This window comes from Peromyscus leucopus, chromosome 4 (genome assembly GCF_004664715.2).
Source record: "Peromyscus leucopus breed LL Stock chromosome 4, UCI_PerLeu_2.1, whole genome shotgun sequence".
NCBI lineage: Eukaryota > Metazoa > Chordata > Mammalia > Rodentia > Cricetidae > Peromyscus > Peromyscus leucopus.
In genome coordinates, this window is record NC_051066.1 from 120,808,277 (window position 1) to 120,830,740 (window position 22,464).

General features: G+C 43.0%; 1 protein-coding gene across 2 annotated transcripts in view; it reads left to right on the forward strand.

Annotated features, from left to right (window-relative positions):
* Positions 1 to 22,464, forward strand: part of Sec23b (SEC23 homolog B, COPII coat complex component) — a 41,723-nt gene that overhangs the window by 9,519 nt on the left and 9,740 nt on the right. For both annotated transcript variants that reach the window (XM_028893255.2, XM_028893254.2), the window contains exons 5-16: positions 1,083 to 1,319; positions 1,421 to 1,506; positions 2,406 to 2,550; positions 2,951 to 3,109; positions 3,455 to 3,570; positions 7,314 to 7,437; positions 10,205 to 10,285; positions 13,651 to 13,740; positions 14,620 to 14,726; positions 16,464 to 16,617; positions 17,817 to 17,894; positions 20,985 to 21,146. In XM_028893255.2, coding sequence (XP_028749088.1) covers positions 1,083 to 1,319; positions 1,421 to 1,506; positions 2,406 to 2,550; positions 2,951 to 3,109; positions 3,455 to 3,570; positions 7,314 to 7,437; positions 10,205 to 10,285; positions 13,651 to 13,740; positions 14,620 to 14,726; positions 16,464 to 16,617; positions 17,817 to 17,894; positions 20,985 to 21,146 — 1,539 coding nt within the window. The remainder of the gene's footprint in view (positions 1 to 1,082; positions 1,320 to 1,420; positions 1,507 to 2,405; positions 2,551 to 2,950; positions 3,110 to 3,454; positions 3,571 to 7,313; positions 7,438 to 10,204; positions 10,286 to 13,650; positions 13,741 to 14,619; positions 14,727 to 16,463; positions 16,618 to 17,816; positions 17,895 to 20,984; positions 21,147 to 22,464) is intronic.

The window sequence follows — 22,464 nt, forward strand, 5'->3', positions numbered from 1 at the left end:
AGTCCTGGCTGTCCTAGAACTCAGTAGATAGACCAGGCTGGCCTCACACTCACAGATCCATCTGTCTCTGCCTCCTAAGTGTGGAGATTAAAGGCGTATGCCACCATCCCCGGCCCTGATCTCTGTTTAACACAGGGGTCGGCCACCTTCCTCCATCTTAGATGTTGCTGCCCCCTGGCCTCCCTGCCCAGGTTTGTTCCTTTCGGCTGGCAGGAATCTGTTCTTTCTGTTCAATGATGTTTCCCAAGGTCTGCAGTAATGTCTGGCGCATATTGGGTATTAAATATTAAATACATTTTTAGATATATGTTTGTTTTGATGTACTCTGGGTCATTTGATGAGGCAATTTGCTGTGGATATCTCTCTGTATAAATAAAACACTGATTGGCCAGTAGCCAGACAGGAAGTATAGGCGGGACTAACAGAGAGGAGAGAAGAAAAGGAGAGGAAAGCAGGGGGAGGAGACACCAGCTGCCATTCAGGGAGCATCATGTAGAGACAACAGGTAAAGCCACGGAACACGTGGCAACATATAGATTAACAGAAATGGGCTGAATATAAGAGTAAGAACTAGGGCTGGAGAGATGGCTCAAAGGTTAAGAGCACTGACTGCTCTTCCAGAGGTCCTGAGTTCAATTCCCAGCACCCACATGGTGGCTCACAACCATCTGTAATGAGATCTGGTGCCCTCTTCTGGCCTGCAGTCATACATGCTATATACATAATAAATAAAAAAATCAATTGTCCATTTAAAAAAAAAAAAGAAACATTTAAAAAAAAAAAAAAGAGTAAGAACTAGACAATGGTAGGTCTGAGCTAATGGCCGAGCAGTTTAAATAATATATGAGTTGGTGTGTTTATTTTATAAGTGGGCTTCGGAACTGGCGGGACTTAGCGGGAGCTGGAGAGAAATTCTCCAGCTACAGTAATTAGAAGCTGATGTAGATCTTTAGCTACACAGTTTGTATCCTCCTGAGTATTTACAGGTATAAAGACTTGCTGTTTTGTACTTGATTTGCTCTCTCCTAGCTGGTTATATCTATGTATATACTGATCATGATGCTCTTTTTCTTTGCCCAAAGCGAGGTGCTCGAACCCCTCTGATCTTTCTCTATGTGGTTGACACATGTTTGGAGGAAGATGACCTTCAAGCACTCAAGGAGTCCCTGCAGATGTCCTTGAGTCTCCTTCCCCCGGATGCTCTGGTTGGTCTTATCACTTTTGGGAGGATGGTGCAGGTTCACGAGCTAAGCTGTGAAGGAATCTCCAAGAGTTATGTCTTCCGAGGGACCAAGGATTTAACTGCCAAGCAAATACAGGTTTGTGCCTTGTACAGAAGCAGGACCCAGGGCAGATCTATGATGCTTATTATTTCCTTTTAGAGTTAATGGAAACTGGATCTTCCTGTTTTCCTTTGCAGGATATGCTGGGCCTGACCAAGTCAGCTATGCCCATGCAGCAAGTGAGACCTGCTCAAGCTCAGGAGCAGCCTTTTGTTTCCAGCAGGTGAGCGAGATGCCAGTATAGAGTGTTACATGTTCTGTGGTGGGCATGCCTGACAGCTCAGGAGAGCAGGAAGAGCGATGCTGGAAAGACTAGGCCCAGTTGATATTCAGTTCCATTGGTCCCCTCATCCTTTGCACATGGCTGTTGTCCTTGATCTTTAAGTAAAGCTGACAAAATAAAAAACACCCTCCCCCCCCCCAAGACAGGCTTTCTCTGTGTAGTTTTGGTGCCTGTCCTGGATCTCACTCTGTAGACCAGGCTGGCCTTGAACTTACAGAGATCTGCCTGCTTCTGCCTCCCAAATGCTGAGATTAAAGGTGTGCCACCACTGCCTAGCTAAGAACCACTTCTTTTGGGTACTTTCTAATGAACCCATGAGCAGGCACTCACTTCATTCAGTTGGCTGAAAGCCTGTGATTGCCTCAGGCCAGGTTAGCAGCCATCAGATCAGTACAACACATCTTCTGGTGTGCTGACATGCTGGAAACAGCCTTCACTCTGGTGGGAAAGCAGAGTGTTTCTCTCCATACAGCATCTAAGGCTCAGGAGGCATGCAGACAGAAGACAGCTTCAGCATGATAGAGCTAAACAGACCTAAACAAATCGCATCCACACTAGGTTTATTATTAGGATTAAAATTTCATCCAACTGACTTTTTCCTTTTCAATTTGATTTTTTTATGATACATGCATAAATTTGTGATAATTAGATTTTATACTGTATTTCACATTGAAATTGCTTAGGATTGCTTTTGTGTTCATAGAGATAATTTTGAAGGAAAAAGTTGAGAGTTTTTCCTATTGGATACTTGTTTTGAAAAGCCGTTAACTGTTGACCTATGGCTGAAGGTCAAGGTACTTATTAAATCACAACTGATGTGCCCTTTGGAAATCCTACAGATTTCTGCAGCCCGTTCACAAGATTGACATGAACCTCACAGATCTTCTCGGGGAGCTGCAGAGGGACCCGTGGCCAGTAACTCAGGGGAAGAGACCTCTGCGATCCACTGGTGTTGCTTTGTCCATTGCTGTTGGCTTGTTGGAGGTAATTCAGATTTGTACAGCCACCTCTTAAGTCATGCAAGCTGTTCTCATTAGCTTTTTAGAAAGTCAGCCAGTTGTCTGTGCATCAGAAAGTATTTCTGTCATTGTTGTCCACACTGAGGAGGCCCTCGGTATTTTGAAAATACCGAAAAGTTTTTATGAAGAACTAAGGGAATGGGAGCAGTGGAGAGTGCGTTCACTAAAGTAAGAAAAGTGTAAGGCCATCTGGCTGGGAGGAAGTCATCGCTGTCGTGTGTGTCATCTGCAGCGCCATTAGTGCCGAGAGCCAGGGAGAAGGCAGGAACGTGGCGAGTCGTCTCTGGAGTATTTTATACATAAATGGAAACCACACTCAGAGGTGGAACTGTATGTTTCCGCCATGATCTTTACTCTCTCTTTAGGGCACTTTTCCCAACACTGGCGCCCGGATCATGCTGTTCACTGGAGGCCCTCCCACCCAAGGACCTGGCATGGTGGTTGGAGATGAACTGAAGACTCCTATCCGCTCCTGGCACGACATTGAAAAAGATAATGCACGGTTCATGAAAAAGGCAACCAAGGTAGGTGTCGATGGAGTCCAGCTGTGAGCGCAGTCACGCAGCAGTGTGGACTGCTCTGAGTGATCGATGGCTACTTTGCTGACGTCAGAAGGTGTGCGTAGAGTGACAGTCCTCCAGATCTTGGCTCCTGTTAACTTACTGTCCCCAACTGTTACTCTGGTTAGAGAGAATGGTTCTAGAGTGTTTAAAGAGCTTTGAATCTAAAGCTGTATTATTTTCCATGGCTGTTTTATAGACAGCGAATTCCATGCTCCTATTTTTGATTACATCCTTAGGTGTATTAAGGCGTGCCTTGGGAACTCTGCTTCTGTTTCCTAAAGAACAGTTTTCTTTTTTTACTTACAGCATTATGAGATGCTGGCTAATCGGACTGCGACAAACGGTCACTGCATTGATATTTATGCTTGTGCCCTTGATCAAACTGGACTCCTGGAGATGAAGTGCTGTCCGAATCTTACAGGGTATGTTGACATTGAACACCTAGGGACTGTGTTGAGGGAAGAAATGAATGATGGAGTCATAGGGGTGAGTGAGGCTAACTTGGGAGTTTTCAGGTGGCTCAGTTTTGGGTTCACTGGCTGGAAAGGAGGTAGGGTCTGTGGAGGAAGAAGCGGTGCTTAGCAGGAGGTCTCGGTGTCACTGGGAACAAGCCCCATCCGAGTAACTGTTTCTTCTTCGGAGCTGTCAAACTCCGAAGACCAGGCGTAGTGCTAGTGTGGCGTCCCCAGGCCTCAGCTCTGCACTTCTTTGTCATAGGCGAGTAGGAGCATCTGAGTGTCGTGCAATTAGAGGAAGCTTGACCTGGCCAAGAGACTCTGTGACTAGTGCCAGTTACACCGAGTCAGTACTGTCCTCAACAGAAAACGTGGAAGGAATTCTCAGCTTGCAGTGATAACTGGACTAGGAACCGTAGGGCTCATGGAACAGATTAGAAATGTCCTTTGGCTTTCCTTAGACCTTCTGAATCAAAAGCTCTTGGGGAGCAGCTGTCTAGATTTGGGGGCTTATGAAAGTTCAAGAAGCACTGAGGTGAAGCCCCAATCTGAAGCTCAGCTACACTCTAGTGTCGACTAGGGCACTTCCAAGACTCAAGTAAAAAGAAAGTAAGGAACCATACAAGCTACTTTGTCTGTCTTGTCCCCTGGTATAATTAACATGGGGCATGGCTTGGGCATCAGTGTTCTTCCAGATTTTCCTCCAGTGAGTGTAACATGAAGCAGAGTTTGAGCACACACAGCCTTGGTTTCTCTGGGAGCTCATTAGAAGTGCAGCCTCTTGCTGAATCAGAACCTACATTTGCCCAAGATCCTATGGATTTGAATACATGGCAAAGTTTGAGGAGCATCTACAAAGAGCCATGGGTGGGGCCAGAGAGTCTGCATTTCTTTCCCTTAACTTAAATTTTCTTTATTTATTTATTTGCTCGCTTCTTCCTTCCTTCCTTCCTTCCTTCCTTCCTTCCTTCCTTCCTTCCTTCCTTCCTTCCTTCCTTCCTTCCTTCTTTCCTTCCTTCCTTCTTTCTTTCTTTTTCTTTTTCTTTTTTTTTGGTTTTTTGAGACAGGGTTTCTCTGTGTACTTTTGGTGCCTGTCCTGGATCTCACTCTGTAGACAAGGCTGGCCTTGAACTCACTGCTTGCCTCTGTCTCTCGAGTACGTGTGCCACCACCACCCTGCTGTTTTTTTTTTTTTTTTTTTTGGTTTTTTGAGACAGGGTTTCTCTGTGTAGCTTTGTGCCTTTCATGGATCTCGCTTTGGAGACCAGGCTGGCCTCGAACTCACAAAGATCTGCCTGCCTCTGCCTCCCGAGTGCTGGGATTAAAGGCGTGTGCCACCACCACCCGGCTGTTTGCTTGTTTCTTTTTGTGTGCACATGTGTGTGTCAGTGCACACATGTGGAGGCCTGAGGACACTTTGCAAGAGTTAGTTGTCTTCTTCCAGTGAGTGGAGCCCAGGGACTGAATGTAGGTTGTCAGACTTGGTGGCAAGCACCTTTACCTGTTTACCATCTCCCTGGTCTAGATTTCTGCTTTTCTAATCAACCTCCTAGTGGTTCTTCTGTGTTCTCCTAGGGGAGGGCATAGGAAGAAGAATCTGAGCCACTTGAACCTGTTTTGGAGAGCAGGACAGATGTATTAGGCATGGGATTAGGTCCCTCTTGACATGCATCATTGGACCAGTTGTAATGAGTTGAGTTCTTAATGGACCTGGTAGGCACATCTGTTGTGGATATTGCTCTGTATAAATAAAACACTGGTTGGCCAGTAGCCAGACAGGAAGTATAGGTGGGACTAACAGAGAGGAGAATTGAGGGAACAGGAAGGCAGAGGGAGACTGTCTGCAGCTGCTGCCAGGACAAGGAAGATGTAAGATACCAGTAAGCCATGAGCACCATGGCAAAGTATAGATTAATAGAAATGGGCTGAATATAAGAGTAAGAGCTAGACAATGATAGGCCTGAGCTAATGGCCAAACAGTTTAAATAATATAAGCGTCTGTATGTTTATTTTATAAGTGGGCTAAGGGACTGCTGGGGCTTGGCGGTTCCTGGAGAGAAAACTCTCCAGCTACACACATCTGTAAAACTTAGAACTCTGGAGGATCTTGAGTTCAAAGCTAGCCTGGGCTGTATAGCAAGAAGTTGACTTTAAAAAGAAAAGCCCCCCCCCCCAAACAAACCAATAGCTTACGTGCTGGTAAGATGGCTCAGCAGGTAAAAGTGCCTGCCTGACACCAAGCCTGAGACTTGAGTTCAGTCCCAAGACTCATGTGGAAGGAAACAACCAGCTCCTGCAGCTTGTCCTCTGACCTCTGTGACCTCTGTGGCGTATGTACACCTATACATAAACGTACAAACACACATACATAGAGATGGAGACATGTAATCCCCCCCACCCCCCACCCCCCAAAAAAAAAGAAGTTCCAAAACAATCTTGAGAACAAGAGAAGCCCAGGTTCTGGTTGAGTAGGAAGCCCTCAGGCAAAGGCATGGTGAGCCCAGGCTGGACTAGAGGAGCAGTAGACGGTTTTCCAGGAAACTCAGTGATTCCCTTAGTGCTTGTTCTCCCTGCTGAGATGATGTGCTTTTCCCTTTGAGCATTCAGTTTAACGGGGCCACAGGAGGACCTGGAAGTACCCGAAGGGGATGAGGGAATGCTGGGAACTGCTCAGAACGTTTTAGGTGGAGAAGGATGAGAGAGAGAGAGAGACAGAGACAGAGAGAGAGAGAGAGAGAGAGACCCAAACATGTTTACTGTCCGCAGCCATGTATGTGCATGAGTGCACGTGTGTGTGAGAGAGGGAGGGAGAGGGAGGGACAGAAGGAGAGTGTGTGTGTGTGGGGGGGCAGACAGAGAGTCAGTCATTCTTTTGAACTGACAGTTTGTTGATTGAAGGGGTACTGTTTGTTTATTTAAGGTCTCCTGTGCAGCCCTGGGTGGCCTCAAGCTCACACTCCTGCTTCAGCCTCCTGAGTGCTGAGTCTAGGAGTGTGCCACCACTGCAGTAAGCTTTTATTGGGATGATTACAGATTCCTGGGAAGTGAGTGTGAAGGGGGTGTAGAGCTTCTGTCCACACTCTTCGTCTCCCAGGGTAGTACTTTCCACAAGTGCTGTGCCACCTCCACCTCCACCTCCGAGAGTGGAAAGAGCACAGGGCAGTCAGCGACACTGCAGGCCTGTGTGTTCTCCCTGTTGTGTGCTTTGCTTTTGTGAGTACAGTCACTGAGATTGTACCGTCTCTGGAGACTGGTTGGCATCTCAAAATCTTTTAGAATATTTTTACATTGACTTTTTTGGTATATGTTTGTGTGTGTGTATGTATGTCTGGATGCACACATGCCGTGGCACTTGTATGGACGTCTGAGGGCCATCTGTGGGAGTTGGTTCCCTTCCTCTACCCTGTGGGTCCTGGGATTGATCGAACTTGAGCTATCAGACTTAGCCGTACCCTTATGCACTGAGCCACCTTCCCAGCCCCCTAGAACTGTTTTAAGCGTTCTTTGTTTAATGTTTTCGAGGTAGTTTCTTTCCTAAGTACCAATTGAACTTGGTATTTTTCATTTAAGTTAGTCAGTAGCACCTGTGTGGGCATGGTTTTCTCTCTGTGTGTGTGTGTGTGTTAATTATTGTTTGTGAATCCTAAGGGAATAACCAAATCGTTTCTAGTCCTCTTAAATGTGTACTTTCTCCCTTTCTCCTCCCCCAGAGGCCACATGGTGATGGGAGACTCTTTCAACACTTCTCTTTTCAAGCAGACATTCCAAAGAATTTTTAGTAAAGACTTCAACGGAGATTTCAGAATGGCGTTTGGTGCTACATTGGATGTAAAGGTACAAGGCTTTTAGAAAAGTTTTATTTTAAATTAGCTTATATAATTAGTGTATGGAATTTTCATATATACATGATAAACATTTACTTATTTATTTGAGGCAGGGTCTCACTGTGTATTCTCAGCTGGCCTAGAACTTGCCATACAGACCAGGCTGGCCTCGAACTTACAAAGATTCACCTGCCTCTTGCTCCTGTGTGCTTTACTGTACCCAACCATATTATAGACTTTTGAAACTTTACTGGGTTTAGTGTTGTGACTGGTTCAGTTTGGACACTGGTAGCCTCAGCCCATAGATACAAGCTTTAAAGACCACTTAAAAGGATCCAACAAGATGGCTATCACAAAGTATATTGCCTGCCGTGGTCCTTTTCTTCTCAAGGATGACCTATGTATTTATTACAGTTCTAAACAGAAAGTTCCTTGTTCCCCTCAGGCCTGCTCTGCTCTGCTCCATACCGCTTTAGAATAGGTGGAGTTAAGGGGCTTGGGGACAGGCAGTCACTCATGGTCAGTATCCACCCAGCCACTGGTGTGAGTCACCGCATTGCTCAGTGTAGTCAGACTTTTCTGTGGGTCACCAGCTCACAAATACTGACATGGAGACTTGTTATTGATAGGAAAGGTTGGCCTTAGCTTGGGCTTTTCTCAACTAGCTCTTGTAACTGAAATTAACCCATATTTTTCAGTCTATGTTCTGCCACATGGCTCGGTTACCGGGTTACCTATCCTCTGTGCTGTATGTTGGACTTCTTCAGTGTCTTGCTTGTGTCTCTGCTTCTCTTCTTCCAGAATCCTCTCTCCCCCCAGTAGTCCCGCCTATTCTCCCCTGCCTAGCTATTGGCCATTCAGCTCTTTCTGAAACCAATCACAGTGTAAAGAAATATTCTGCAACAGCACAGAGTAGGGTTGATATTTAAGAAGAACCCAGGTGTTCTAAGAGCATCATGAGTTGAAGTCTGTATTTCTTTATAGGAATTCATAGTCCTAGACAGCTGACTCTTAAGTCATTGAGAAACCATTGAAAGAGACCCTTAGATACTGTGATTAGAATTATATAGGATAACCTTTAAACAGCATTTTTAAATGTTTGAGGGGTTTGTTTGATTGTTTATTTAGCAGAGTTGGAGGTAATGAAAAAAGAAAGGGATAGAAGACAGCTCGGTAGGCCAAGTGCTGTTGTTTAGGTGTGAGTACTACGCTTAGTACCGCCAGCATCCATGTAGAAGTGTGTGTGTGCTTGAGGGTTTTTGTTTTTTACATAAAGAGGAATAGACTGAGCACACACCTTTAATCTCAGCACTCGGGAGTCAGAGGCAGGTAGATCTTTGAGTTCAAGGCCAGCCTGGTTTATAGAGCAAGTTCTAGGATAGTCAGGACTACACAGAGAAACCCTTTCTCAAAACCTTGCCCACCCCAAACAAAAAGGAATGGATGGAATTCACCTTATTGTGTAAGTCTGAATTCACTTCAATAAAGTGAGTTCAGTCTTAAAAATCTCCATTTTTGGGGGTTGGAGAGATGGCTCAATGGTTAAGAGCGTGGGCTGTTCTTCCAGAGGACCTGGCTTCAGTTCTCCACACCCACACAGCAGCTCACGACTGTCTGTAACTTCAGTTCCAGGGGATCTGACACCTTCACACCAGTGCACATAAACTAAATAAAAAACAACAACAAAACAAACAAACAAAAAAGCCCCAAAACTTCATTTGTTTAAAAAAAAAAAAAAAAATTCAGAGGCAGGAGAATCTGTGAAGTCGAGGCCAGGCTGATCTGTGTAGTGAGTTCCAGAATAGCCAGGACTATATAGACAGGCCCTGTCTCACCAAAAAAAAAAAAAAAAAAAAAGGGGGGGGGTGGCGTGGGGAGAGGAAATATCCATCGGTCTTATCATTATGTTGAAATTTGTAAATTAAATATTTTAAAAATATTTTTACTGATTAGAAATTCGTAAGTATGAATGTGCATGGTATTTGGAAAAGAATGTAGTATATTTAGTAGAATTGTTATTTTTGATGACTATAATAGTTTCAGAGGTGCAAAAGTGAATTAAGAGTTGAAAATGTCCCCTGGCCAGGAGTGGTGTGCATACCTGTATCCCAGCACTTAGGCAGAGGCAGGAGGATTGTGAGTATGCGCTTACTTGAGCTGTCTAGGGATTTCCAGGTTAGTCTCAGTTACTTCTTAGGGATCCTGCTTCAAACAAATGAATGGTGTGAAAACAATACCGTACTGTGTCTTTGTTGGTTTCTTTGCTTTTTGAGACAGGGTTTCTCTGTGTAACAGCCCTGGCTGGGCCGTCCTGAAATTCAATTTGTAGACCAGGTTGGCCTCAAACTCATAGAGGTCTACCTGCTTCTGCTTTTGAGTGCTGGGATTAAAGACATGCGATACCATACTCAACTACTTTTTGTTTGTTTGTTTTTGTTTATACTTTGCCTTTTTGTTTTGATTTTTGAGACAGTCTCATGAATTCAAGCTGGTCACAAATTTGCTGTATAGTGAGGCTGGCCTTGAACTCAGGATCTTTTGCCTTAGCCTGCTGAGTATTACTACTGCACCACTACACCTGGGTTTTTTTTGATGTGTTTTCCAAGGTGAATTTTGTTGAAGCTTTGATCAATACCTAGTGTTCCTGAAAAAGCTGGAGTGGGCATTTGGATAGTGTAATTCATTAGCGATTTTCTTTGTGGGAATTTTCTCTAAGCTGTTATTGTGATCATGGTGACAGCAGATTGGCTCTTAACTTACTGTGTAATTTGTTTTAGACCTCTCGGGAACTGAAGATTGCAGGAGCTATCGGTCCATGTGTATCTCTGAATGTGAAAGGACCATGTGTGTCAGAAAACGTAAGGAAAATCATCACCCTCACCTGCCCTGGAGTAAACTCATTAGCTAAGTCACACACTGATGATCTTGCTTTGTGTCACCTGCGAGGTGTACCTGTGTGAGAGTTCTAATCTTCATTCATGACAACTCCAAGAGGTAGTGTCATCTGTCTTTCTGTCCATCAGTCTGTCTGAAAGATCAGAGAAGGAAATGTGGAATCAGAGAGGTTAAGTTAACCCTTGCTCAGGGTTGAAGCTGACCCAGAGGAGCTACATCTTAGGTTCCTCTGACTACATCTGATGTATGGATGCTGTCCCACTGAGAACAAAAAGCCATTCCCTTCAGCAAAGGCAGACATTCAGAATTCTTCCAGAATAACCTGTGTGCCTCATAACTTACAGTTGGTACCCTTGTCTCACTCAGCTGATAAGGAGCTTACTACAGGGGACCCTGAGTTGGTCAGACAGTGGATGACGCAGATGCATATACATTGTTAATATATTAGAGCAAAGTTCAGTCATCCCTTGGGGTGAATGGCTTTGCTGATGGCCCACATGCTAGGAGTATGCTTTAGCTGAAAAGGCACAACATCTGGTTTATGAGGTTTCTTCTGCATTGGTTACATGCTTTAATTATAACCTCAGAGGTATGAAAATGCATCAGTGTTGCATCAAGGAATGAAATCATAGACATCCTCTGTGATTAATTTGATCCAGAAGAAGCCCAAGTTTGAATTCTCCACTTCTCTCTTCTGTGTCTTCTGTCTGTCTGTAGTTTGTGGTTACTGGCTTATCTGTAATCTCTGCAGTATGTGTCTGTGCCTGTCTGAATGCTGTCTGGTGTCTCACTGTCCCTGTGTCTGCCTGTCTCTGTTGTATTTATTGAACAACACAGAAAGGATCCCATTGGAAAGTAATAAGGGCTTCTTTACAATCACTAACTGTTTTACAAGGGGAAAGGTCATTTTACTGATCCCAACTGACCCCGAAGTGCTCAGTACTACAAACAAGCTGTGTCTCTATATTGTTTCTAACATGTATGGTAAATATTTGCTGTATAGGTTGTTTCCAGCATATTGGGTGTTTTCAGCAAGTGATTACAAATATATATGTTAATACATACATGTATACATAACTCTGGGTCAGGGGCATGGAGGAGTACTTAGTTTAAGATTAAAGCTCTGCATTAGCTTAGGTTGTAAAAGCTCATTCTTGGGCTATCCAAGCCAAGTAAGGTTGGTTGTTCCATTGTTCTTTAAGGTTACACTTAAACAGACTGAACACACACAGTAGGATGGCCTGTGACTAAGAGGTCTGACAAAAGCTGAGTCTTTCTGAATGCAAGAGCCGTTTTCATAAAAGTTATCACTGTGGTCTCTGAGGTAGTCTGGGGATATTGTTCCACACTCCCGTCTTCCTCTTGTCATCCACAGTGGGAGGGTGGGCTCTAGAGTTGTTGTGGATTTAGGGTGCATAGCTACTTCTTGGTAGCTGAGTAGCCTGGGAACAATTCTTAATGCTCTGGAATTCAGTGTTGTTAGAAAATGGGAAAGTAACAGGAGCTGCCTTAGAATGTTAGGATTAAATGAGGCTGGTCAAATGGAGCACTTTGGACAAGTACACACTGGAGCCCTATACGAATTGTCTGTCTATGTCAGGACAGACATTGACAGTGATTATATAAATGAAGGTTTTGCCAAGTTTGGCAGGGGGTTACTGTTTGTATAAACCTGTAGTCCTTGGATGAGGCAGTTTTTCCCCAAAGCCCATCTGAAGATTATCTAATTACCTCAGTGTGCTAAGTGACTTGCACCACCCCTGTTTTTCTGGAAGGGCTTTGGAAGGCTGCCCCATCTGTGAGCTTTAAAGTCTCCCTGATGAAGCTTCCTGGAGTAGTTTAAAAAAATACTTTAAAACATTGGAAAACACTGATTAGCCTTCCAGTCAAATTCAGCATAGTAAGTTTTGGTTGGGGGTTGAGGATGCAAGCAAAGGGAAGCATCCCTTCAAGCATGCGGTGGTCTGAGGAGGAATACACTTCCTTTAGCAGCCCAGGTGGTGTTGGTATGCCACAGCTGTTGGTGCCACAGTTGCCCTCCCTGTGGAGTTAGGATCTCCTGGTGTATTTGCTTTGCCAGCACTATTTACAGAACTTTTGAAAATAATTTTCAGACATCATGACGCTTGGTTCTTAAGTAATACAATGTGTATATTCTAAAAATAAGGATGTTACACTATTTTCTCATTGTCAAGTCTGATAAAATGAACAGTAATCTCGCAGAATTGCATTTAGTCTGCATTCTTTGCCCAGTTTCTTCCTGATGGCCCCCTGTGGCGATTGCCAGTCCCACCAGCGTTCCTTTCAGTACCGTATCCTTAGTTTTTGAAACCCTAGACTAGCCCTCATCTTTTGGTTTATTCTTTCTGTTTCTGTGACACTGATGTGTTGAAGGCAGCATCTAGTGTCTTCTCTAGAGTAATCTACAGTCTTGGTGTGTCTGCTTCCACACAGGGTGTTTAAGCTGTTCCTCTCCTCCCTGTACTTGAGTGAAATGGAAGTTAGGTTTAAAGATAAAACTATAGTGTAGATGGGCGAATCTCTCCCACCCTCCTGTTCCTGAATAACCAGTCAGAGGCTTAATATTAATTACAAACTGTTTGGCCTATGGCTCAGGCTTATTACTAGCTAGTTTTTACATCTTAAATTAACCCATTTTTATTAATCTGTATATCACCATGTGGCCATTGGCTTACCTATACTTTCATGTCTTGCTTCTGGGATGGTTTTCTGGCATCTCCCAGACTCTGCTCTCTTCTCCCTGTATCTTGGCATAAATTTTCTGCATGGCTCTATTCTATCTTGCCGTAGGCCAAAGCAGCTTTATTTATTAACCAATGGGAGCAACACATGTTCAGAGTACAGAAAGACAACCCACAGCACTAAAGTCTAGTAAAGCTTTTGTCTGTTACATGTATTTTCTGGGTGATTTACAGCTTGCTATTTCTTATTCTAATAGTAATGCAGAAAGCACATGCAACTTTCAAACCAACAGATTATTCTTCCTCTGTATTCCTCCAACTTTGATGTGATTCTTTGTTGATTTCAGTATTGATATACTATATATATATGTTATATGTATGCTACATTAAAATAATTTAGAGTGTCAGTATAAAAACCTTAATTGAAAAGTGCTGTAAATATAAACATTAAGATCCCAACTGGGCCGTAATTACACATTTCCTAGACATTTTCACTGGAATTTAAAGTTTCAGCTTAAGTAAATGTTAGGAGTGACCTGCCCTGCTCCTGTGCGGCTTTTCACAGTGGTTTGCTTTGGGGTTCACTTTTGTATATATCTTTTTGAAATTCCACTTCTCATCTCTAGGAGCTTGGTGTTGGTGGCACAAGTCAGTGGAAAATCTGTGGCCTGGATCCCACGTCTACTCTTGGCATCTACTTTGAAGTTGTCAATCAGGTGGGCGTCCATTTTTTTTTCACGTTATAATATCTTCTGATGTATTAGAAGGTACTCTCTCTCCATCCTGAAAATACTTTGGTATCATATTAGACATTATGCTAATCTGATGTACTCTTTTTAAATTCCCTCCAGCATTTAGTGAGAATCAAACAACAAATTACTTTGTCCCTTTATTGTCGAGCTGACGAGGCCCTGAGATGAGTACTGGCTTTTCCCAGCCATCATAATAATACTCACGAATTTTTGAGGGTGTTGGTCTTTTCCCAATATTTTGTTATGAAAAATTACAAAGACTTGTACATGCAACACCGGCAAAACCACTAGCTAGATTCTGTAATCAACATTTTACTACAGTTGCATTGTTAAAGTTAAATATCTGTTGCTCCGTTTTATTTTTGATGCTTTTATGGGTAGAGGGGAGATGAGACAAGGTGTCTTAGAGACCTGGGTGACCTTGGACCTCTGATCCTTCTGTTTCCATATTTAAAAGTACAGGTGTATGTCATCACACCTGGCTTGTTTTTGATGTAATTCAGAGCAACTTGCAGTCATCAGTGGTTTTCACATCTAAATAGTTTGGCACCAGTATCATTAATTGGATCCATTTTTATTTCTTCTGTTTCTGAAGACAGAGCCCAAGGCTTCTTGAGTTGTATGCACATGATCCACACACCCAGCCCTAATTCATATGAATGTACTAATGTTCCTCCTCCTTCTCCTCACTTCTGCCTTTTAGATAAGAGTTAATGTACAATGATTGCATGCAGGTTTTAAGTGTACCATTGAAATGTACCAAGAACCTTACTGAGTGCTTTAGAAGGGCTGTGTTTAAGTCATGTCTTTGACAGTAACCAGATGTGGTCTCCCACCCCACAGCACAATGCCCCAATTCCCCAGGGAGGCAGAGGTGCCATCCAGTTCGTCACACAGTATCAGCATTCCAGCACTCAGAAGCGCATTCGAGTGACCACCATTGCCCGCAAGTGAGCATCTTGTTTACTTCCTCTTGAGCCAAGGCTGATGGTTTTCCTGTGAGAGTTAACGTCTTTGAGTTTGTCTTTCTGATTCCCTTAGATGGTTCTCCCAGCTCCTCACTAACTCATTGATCAGCCATTCTTGGCTCACCCAATTGAACTTTTACACACTTACCTAGAAGAATCAGCTCTCAGTAGAAATATAGTTTATTAAAAATTATCTTTCCTATTTTATTTGCTAGATAAGTAAGTCATGCTTCCTGTTAAAGATGTAAACAGAACATAAGTGCAGTTGGCCCTCTGTATCCCTCAGTTTCACATTCATAAATTTAGCCAAACCAGAATGGGAAATATTTTTTAACCTTACATCTGTATTGAACATGTATGGACTTTAAAAAAATTATTATTCCATAAGCATTACAGTTTAACAGCTGTTTGTATAGTGTTTACATTGTCAGTGGTAACATAGAGATGAGTGAGTGTATGTAGGAGAATGTATTTAGATGTTATAAATACCATGACATTTTATTTACAATTACTTACTTATTTATTGAGATAGGATCTCACTATGTAGCCCTAGCTGACCTAGAGTTACTGTGTAGACCATAATGGCCTTGAAATCACATAGATCTGCTGTCTCTGCCTCCTGAGTGCTGGGATTACAGACAGGCACCACAATGCTCAGGTGTACTATGCCATTTTATAGCAGTGGCTTGAGCATCCATGAATTTTGATATCTGAGGAAGTGTGTCCTGGAATGAGTCCCCAGTGGATACTGAGAAATAACTATTTACTTACGAGTATCTTTACTTACCCTTCCCAGAGTTAAGTCTATGTAAATTTAACTGCACACCCCATTTCTATGCTCCTGTATATATGTACGGTGGCTTACTTCTCACGTCTATGTACTTACATCTCTGTGTGTTTATCCGGTTTGTGTCTTGTTTGTATTAATGCTCACACACTATTGCGTAGGTTGCAGGGGACGCTGCCTTTGTTAAGGGACTTCATGTCCTCCTCCAGCAGTGCTGCTTTTGTATTTGGTTTTTAGGGGTTCACACATTCTGGTATTTTTTCTTCTCCTTTTTGAAATATTTTTGGTGATGTTATTCTCCACATAACTGGGGATTGAACCTAGGTCCTCTCTCTCATACTCTTTCACTTTACCACTGAGCTACAGCCTCAGCCCCAGGTCTATTTCTTGTCGGCCGTTTCATGGGTTGAAATTTTATATATTGCAAGCCTACTATCCTCAGAGGCTGATACGTTTTCCTTGGTATGGTAAGGAGAGTACCCACTACCTCATTAACAGTGGATATTAATATTTAAATGCAAACAATAATACCTCATTTTCATTTGTATTCCCCGTTCATCAATGAGTCGAAGTACTTCATGCTGTTTCTTCTGAAAAACTCTTAAACGTGTTCTTAATTCATTTTTCCAAGGAGGTGACAATGCTTAGATTTTTGTAAGGATTGGACTAGAGGAAGGGGCATTGGATTTCAACTTAGCTTTTGGGTGTCTACTCTTTTTTTGGGTGTCTGCTGGATTGTGGGGAAGTTTTTCTTTTGTGCTTCTAGCCTTCAGACAGCACCTGAGGGTGACCAAAATGATTGTCAAACTTCCTTATGAAAATGTAGTGCCATCTTGTCTTCGACAAAGGAACGGGATCTGGGCTCACCTGAGCAGAGGTCTAGCCTCTGGTAGCTCCTGATCAGAAGTGCAGCACTAACTCTGGATTGTCAGTTGGGCAGATGCACAGAGTCAGCTGAGGCACATAGAAGCAGCATTTGACCAGGAGGCTGCAGCAGTCTTGATGGCACGGCTTGGCGTGTTCCGGGCAGAGTCCGAGGAGGGACCTGATGTGCTCCGGTGGCTGGATCGACAACTCATCCGACTGGTAAACTGGGAACAATGGCATTGAGATTAGTCCTTGTGTTTCTTCTACCTTCGAGAAAAGAAAATTCCCACTTAAGCCTGTTATTTTTTAATTTTTAAAACCATTTATTTATTTATTTATTTATTTATTTGTTTGTTTGTTTGTTTTGTTTTGTGTGTGTGTGTGTGTGTGTGTGTGTGTGTGTGTGTGTGTGTGTGCTATGCTAGCTCGAGAGTGCGCATGTGTATGCCATGGTGTACAAGTGGAGGTCAGAGGATGATCTGTGGAAATTGGTTTTCGTCTTCCACCATATGGATTCCAGGGATCAGAACTCAGTTTGTCAGATTTGGTGGCAAGTACCTGTCCCTGCTGAGCCATTGTACTGGCTTTAGGAGATAGTTTAAGGAGTTTGGAAAGCCGTGAGGCTAATACTTCTAGGAAGCTACAGAGGATGAGCACTAGGAAAGGCCGTCAGCTTTGACAGGAGAAAGCTAATTGTTAGGAATAGGGTTTTCTGAACACCCCAGGGCAGACACCTCTAGTGTCTGGAGGGAATGTTTGATCAGAAATAAAGGCAAGGCTGGACATGGTGATGCATGACTATAATCTCAGCACTTGGAAGGCATAATCACCTTGCCTTTAGGCTAATATGACCCAGTCTCAAAAAGCATAAATAACTAGATAACTGACTAGCTGACTGACTAACTAGCTAAATATATAAATAAAGCAGGAATACATTCGGATTCAGAAACCTGCCATTGAAAGGAAGAAGAAAATTGAGTTGTAATAGCAGAGAACAGCAAGGTTGATCTGTAATTGCTAGTTTTCATGGTCTCGCAGGGTTTTCATATGTAGAGGTGCCTCTGAGAGCTTGCTGAACACGTGTGATTAGGGTGGACCTCAGGCCACCATTGCCTCCTGTTGGTTTGGGATTTAGAATCTCCCACTCTTCCCCCAGAGTGACCCCCTCCTACCCACTTCAAATCGTGGGGATGAATCCAGGGCTTTGAGCATGCTAAATAAGTGTTCTACAACTGAACTCTCTCTCTGGTCATCAGGGTCTGTGTTTTAACAAGACCTGGTGATTTGTCCGCCCTTCATGCCTGAGAGATGCTGGTCTAGAATTCATGAGAAGTAGCACAGTACATAGCTCTTTGGTCTGGGACTTTTCTAGGTGACACTAACTTAGACTCTTTTTTCCCCCTATTTTCTTCCATCAGTGTCAGAAGTTTGGGCAGTATAACAAAGAAGACCCCACGTCTTTCAGATTATCAGACTCTTTTTCTCTGTATCCTCAGGTAAGAAATATGGCTTTAAAGATAACTATAGAAGAATGAATTGTTAGAACTGAACTTTTCTGTGCTTGAGAGCAAATGAAGACTTGTAATTGGAGACTAACTATAATAGCAGGCGATCCTACCTCTTTTGAACCACTGTTGAAGCCAGCCAAGTGTACAGCACTTGCATAGTGCTTTGTACATGTAAGCAGCCAATAGCTGGGGTCCTGGGACTTGCAGGTGCCTGTGTCTGAGCAGGTGAGGGTGGGTAGTGGTGTGAGAGAGCCCTGGCCAGTCATGGTGGAGTGCTAGCACTGGCCCTGCTGCTGCTCCTGGATGAGACCTCTGTGAGTCCTTGCTTCCTCATCTTTAGAAGGGAGGAGTTGCCCTGAAGCAGTGATTTGAAGTCTCTCTAAAGCTGTGAAATCCTTACCGGCAGAGGACTCTCCTTCAAAAGCCAGTGTGAAAAGCAGACAGATCTGAAGCTTCTCTGGTTGTACCCACCACCTGGATCCACTGGATGCTATCAGAGCCTCCACCCTCTAGGGTCCCTGGGCTGGAGAGGCCCTGCACTCTCCAGTGACTTACTCAAGAGAATGAATATCTGTTCCCAAGGAAAATTAGCCCAAGGGGAAAAGCACATTCGAGGTTTTGAGGGTTGAGCACAGTGTAAGAGAGTCCTCCTACCTTAGGATGCTCTGTAGATGAAATCATAAATGCCTTCTTAGCTGGCGTTTCCATACTGTGCTCCTTCATGTGGGAGTTCTTTAAAACCAAACAAAATAATTTTAGCTAGGGGCTGGACAGGTGGCTTAGACTAAGAGTGGTTGCTGCCTTTAGGGGACCTAAGTTGGTTCCCAGTACCTACATCAGGTGGCTCAAACTGCTTGTGGCTCCAACTCCAAAGACCCAACACCTTCTGTGGTGTTTGTGGGCACCCACATGTGACATACAAACACACAGGCACACATACGTAAAATAAAAATAAAGTATACTTTAGAAATCTGTCTGGAAGGGCTAGAGAGGTGGCTCACTTGTTAAAGAGTGTGTACTATTCTTTTCAGAGGGCCTGACTTCGGTTCTCAGCACCCATGTCAGGCGACTCACAATTACAGATAACTCCAGCTCCAGGAGATCTGACACCTTTGGACTCTGGACACCTACACTCACATACTCATGTCTCTGCCCCATAATTAAAAGTAAAATAAATCTTTAAGGGGTCAAAGAGATGGCTGAGCAGTTAAGACCACTGATTGCTTTTCTAGAGGATACAGGTTCAATTCCCAGCACCTATATGCCAACTAACAACCGTCTATAACTCCAGTTCTAGGGGATCTGTCTCCTCGCTTCCTTGGGGACTGCATGCACATAGTTCATGGACATAAATGAAAGCAAACACCCATACATGTAAAATAAAATAACAACCAACCAAACAAACACTAAAAAAGGCCAAATCATTAGAAAAACAAATCTTACCTGGGCATAATTCCACATAACCTATCTATAATCCTAACACTTGGGAAGTGGAGGCAGGAAGATTAGGAGTTCAAGGTTAGCCCAGGCTACATGATCCTTGTCTTTAAAAAACAAAACAAAAAACCAAAAATACCTAAAAGTGATACTTAAAGCAGCAATTGTAAGACATTTTTAAAATTGTTGTTCAAAAAAAAAAGACAAAATTTATCATCTTGGGGCTTAAGGAGATCCCTAGTCCCAATGTAAAAGCTGGGTAGGTGTGGTGGCTAATTATAATCCCAGTGCTCAGGAGTTAGAGATGGGGTCTCCAGGGCACGCTGGCTAACTAGGGTAGCCTATGGGCAAGCTCTGGGTTCAAATCCGAAAAACTGCTTCAATAAGTAGAAATGGAGAGTGACAAAGACACAGGACATCAATTGCATATACACACAGGTACACATACCTAATTGTTGGGCCACACATATGCATATATATACACCACATGCAGGCAAAAACTTCCTTTTTTTTTTTTCCTGATTTTTTTGAGACATGGTTTCTCCGTGTAGCTCTGGCTGTCCTGGAACTCACTCTGTAGACCACGTTGGCCTTGAACTCAGAGATCCGCCTGTCTCTGCCTCCCAAGTGCTAGGATTAAAGGTATGAGCCATCACCACCACCCAGCAAAAAAGTTACCATTTTTAAAAAAAGATTTAATTTGTATGTGGAGGGATATGTGTGGTTATGTGCACAAGAGTGCAGTGCCTTCAGGGAGGGCAGTGGATCCTCTAGAGCTGGAATTATGGGCAGTTGTGAGCCACCTGACCTGGATGCTGACCTGGGAGCTGAACTCAGATCCTCTGCAGGAGCAGCAACTCTCTAGCCTCAAGTTTACCATCTTAACCCCTGTGAAATATGTAATTGTGTGCTATTACATACATTTACATTCTTTTTTGTGATTTATTGATTTTTATTTTGGTGCATTGGTGTTTTGCCTGCATATATGTCTGATCCCCTGCAACTAGAGTTACAGACGGTTGTGAGCTGCCATATGGGTGCTGAGAATGGAACCCTGGTCCTCTGGAAGAGTAGCCAGTGCTCCTAACTGCTAAGCCATCTCTCTAGTCCCCACACATTCTTTTTTTTTTTTTTTTTTCCAGACAGGGTTTCTCTGTATAGCCTTGTGCCTTTCCTGGAACTCACTCTGTAGACCAGGCTGGCCTCGAACTCACAGAGATCCGCCTGGCTCTGCCTTCCGAGTGCTGGGATTAAAGGCGCATATCCCACCGTCCGGCCACATTCACATTCTTGTGCCCCAGAGTGCTGTAATTTTTTTTTTAATCTTTACTGAGCCAAATGTGGTGACACATGCTTGTAATTTCAGCACTTGGAGGGTTGAGGCAGGAGCATCTCAGGTTTGAGGTCAGACACATAATATCATCATGTCATAAAACAAGCAAACCCACCTGGGATTGTATACCCGGTAAAGGCACTCCCCATTTCCTCTCCCACCAGCTCTGCCACCGCCCTTTTGTGTCTCTGTGAACCCTCAGATAATTATCTCGGAGTCCAGGTTTCATGTTTTCGAGATCCAGAGTAGATGGCTCTGCATGTCTAGCATCACAGATGGATTCTTTTGTCTTTCTTTTGTGAATGCAGTTCATGTTCCATCTGAGAAGATCTCCATTTCTTCAAGTGTTTAACAACAGTCCTGATGAGTCATCCTATTATAGACACCATTTTGCCAGGCAGGATCTGACTCAGTCCCTCATCATGATCCAGCCCATTCTCTACTCTTACTCCTTCCATGGACCACCAGAGGTAAGGCTGGATGGACATGCTTTTCTGAGAGTGGGTGACTTAATCATAAGGGGTTTTGTTTTCCTTTACCAAATATAGTCTTAGAGCAGAACTGTAAAATCTTGAGTTTATAGTAACTTTATATTGTTTCTAAGTATTAAAAAAACAGGAAAACTCAGAAGATATACTAAAGCTGTTTATGGTGTGGAAAGCAGAAATAAATTGAGGAGAAAAAAAAACTCCGCAATGTTATGAGTTCACGTTCTTTGCCCAGTAATTCCAGCCCTTGTAAAGTATCTAAAAGGAATATGAATATGAAAATAGAAAAGGTTCTATGCAAAGAAACAAGAAAATGAACAACTATAAGAGAATTTGGAGCTGGTAGAGAGCTTGCCTTGAATGAATGAGGACCTGGTTCTGGCACTGAAAAAAAAAGGAATCAGAGGGCAATCCAAGTACTCAGTAGAAGGAAAATAGTTAAGTATTCTAAGAAATAGTCACATAATTTATATAGCATAGTGAAATGTAAAAATGATACATAGTAAGAAAAGAAAAGATCCAGTGGAAATTTTTTAGTATAGTAAAGAATGCCTATGGAAAACAGGCTGGAAAATGCCGTAGCCTTAAAACCTAACTGAGCAATATGTGAGCAAAAGCAAAAGCATCCTGAGACAGTGCAGGAGCGGAGACAAATAATGTAAAGGAAGAAGTGAAAAGATGCTTGTGGGGCAATCGCTGGCACACAGTGGCAGATCGCCCTGGCTCCAGCAGGCTCCACTCGGTGCAGTTGGTGAGACGAGTGGACCAAAGCAGAAACGCCTTGAAAACTTTATGGAGTGGAATGTTGCCCAACTTGCAAATAAAACCAAGAAAGATTTTAAACTAAAAGGGGATAACAACAAAATAAATTCTAAGTTTACATATACTAAAAGCCTATAAAAATAAAGAATAATATTGAAGTAAACCAAGATATCAGTATTTCTTGTTTTCAACTACAGATTTTCTAAAATGAGTACAAGTTACTTTTATTATTGAAATGAAAATTCATAATGAAATATATTTTGTGGTAAACTATGAAAACTTAGATTAAATCCTGTTTTTCATACAGGCACTCTTTTTTTTTTTTTTTTTTTTTTTTTTTGGTTTTTCCAGACAAGGTTTCTCTGTGTAGCTTTGCGCCTTTCCTGGAGCTCACTTGGTAGCCCAGGCTGGCCTCGAACTCACAGAGATCCACCTGGCTCTGCCTCCCAAGTGCTGGGATTAAAGGCGTGCGCCACCACCGCCCGGCCTCTTTTTTTTTTTTTTTTTTTTAAAGATTTATTTTATTTATTATGTATGC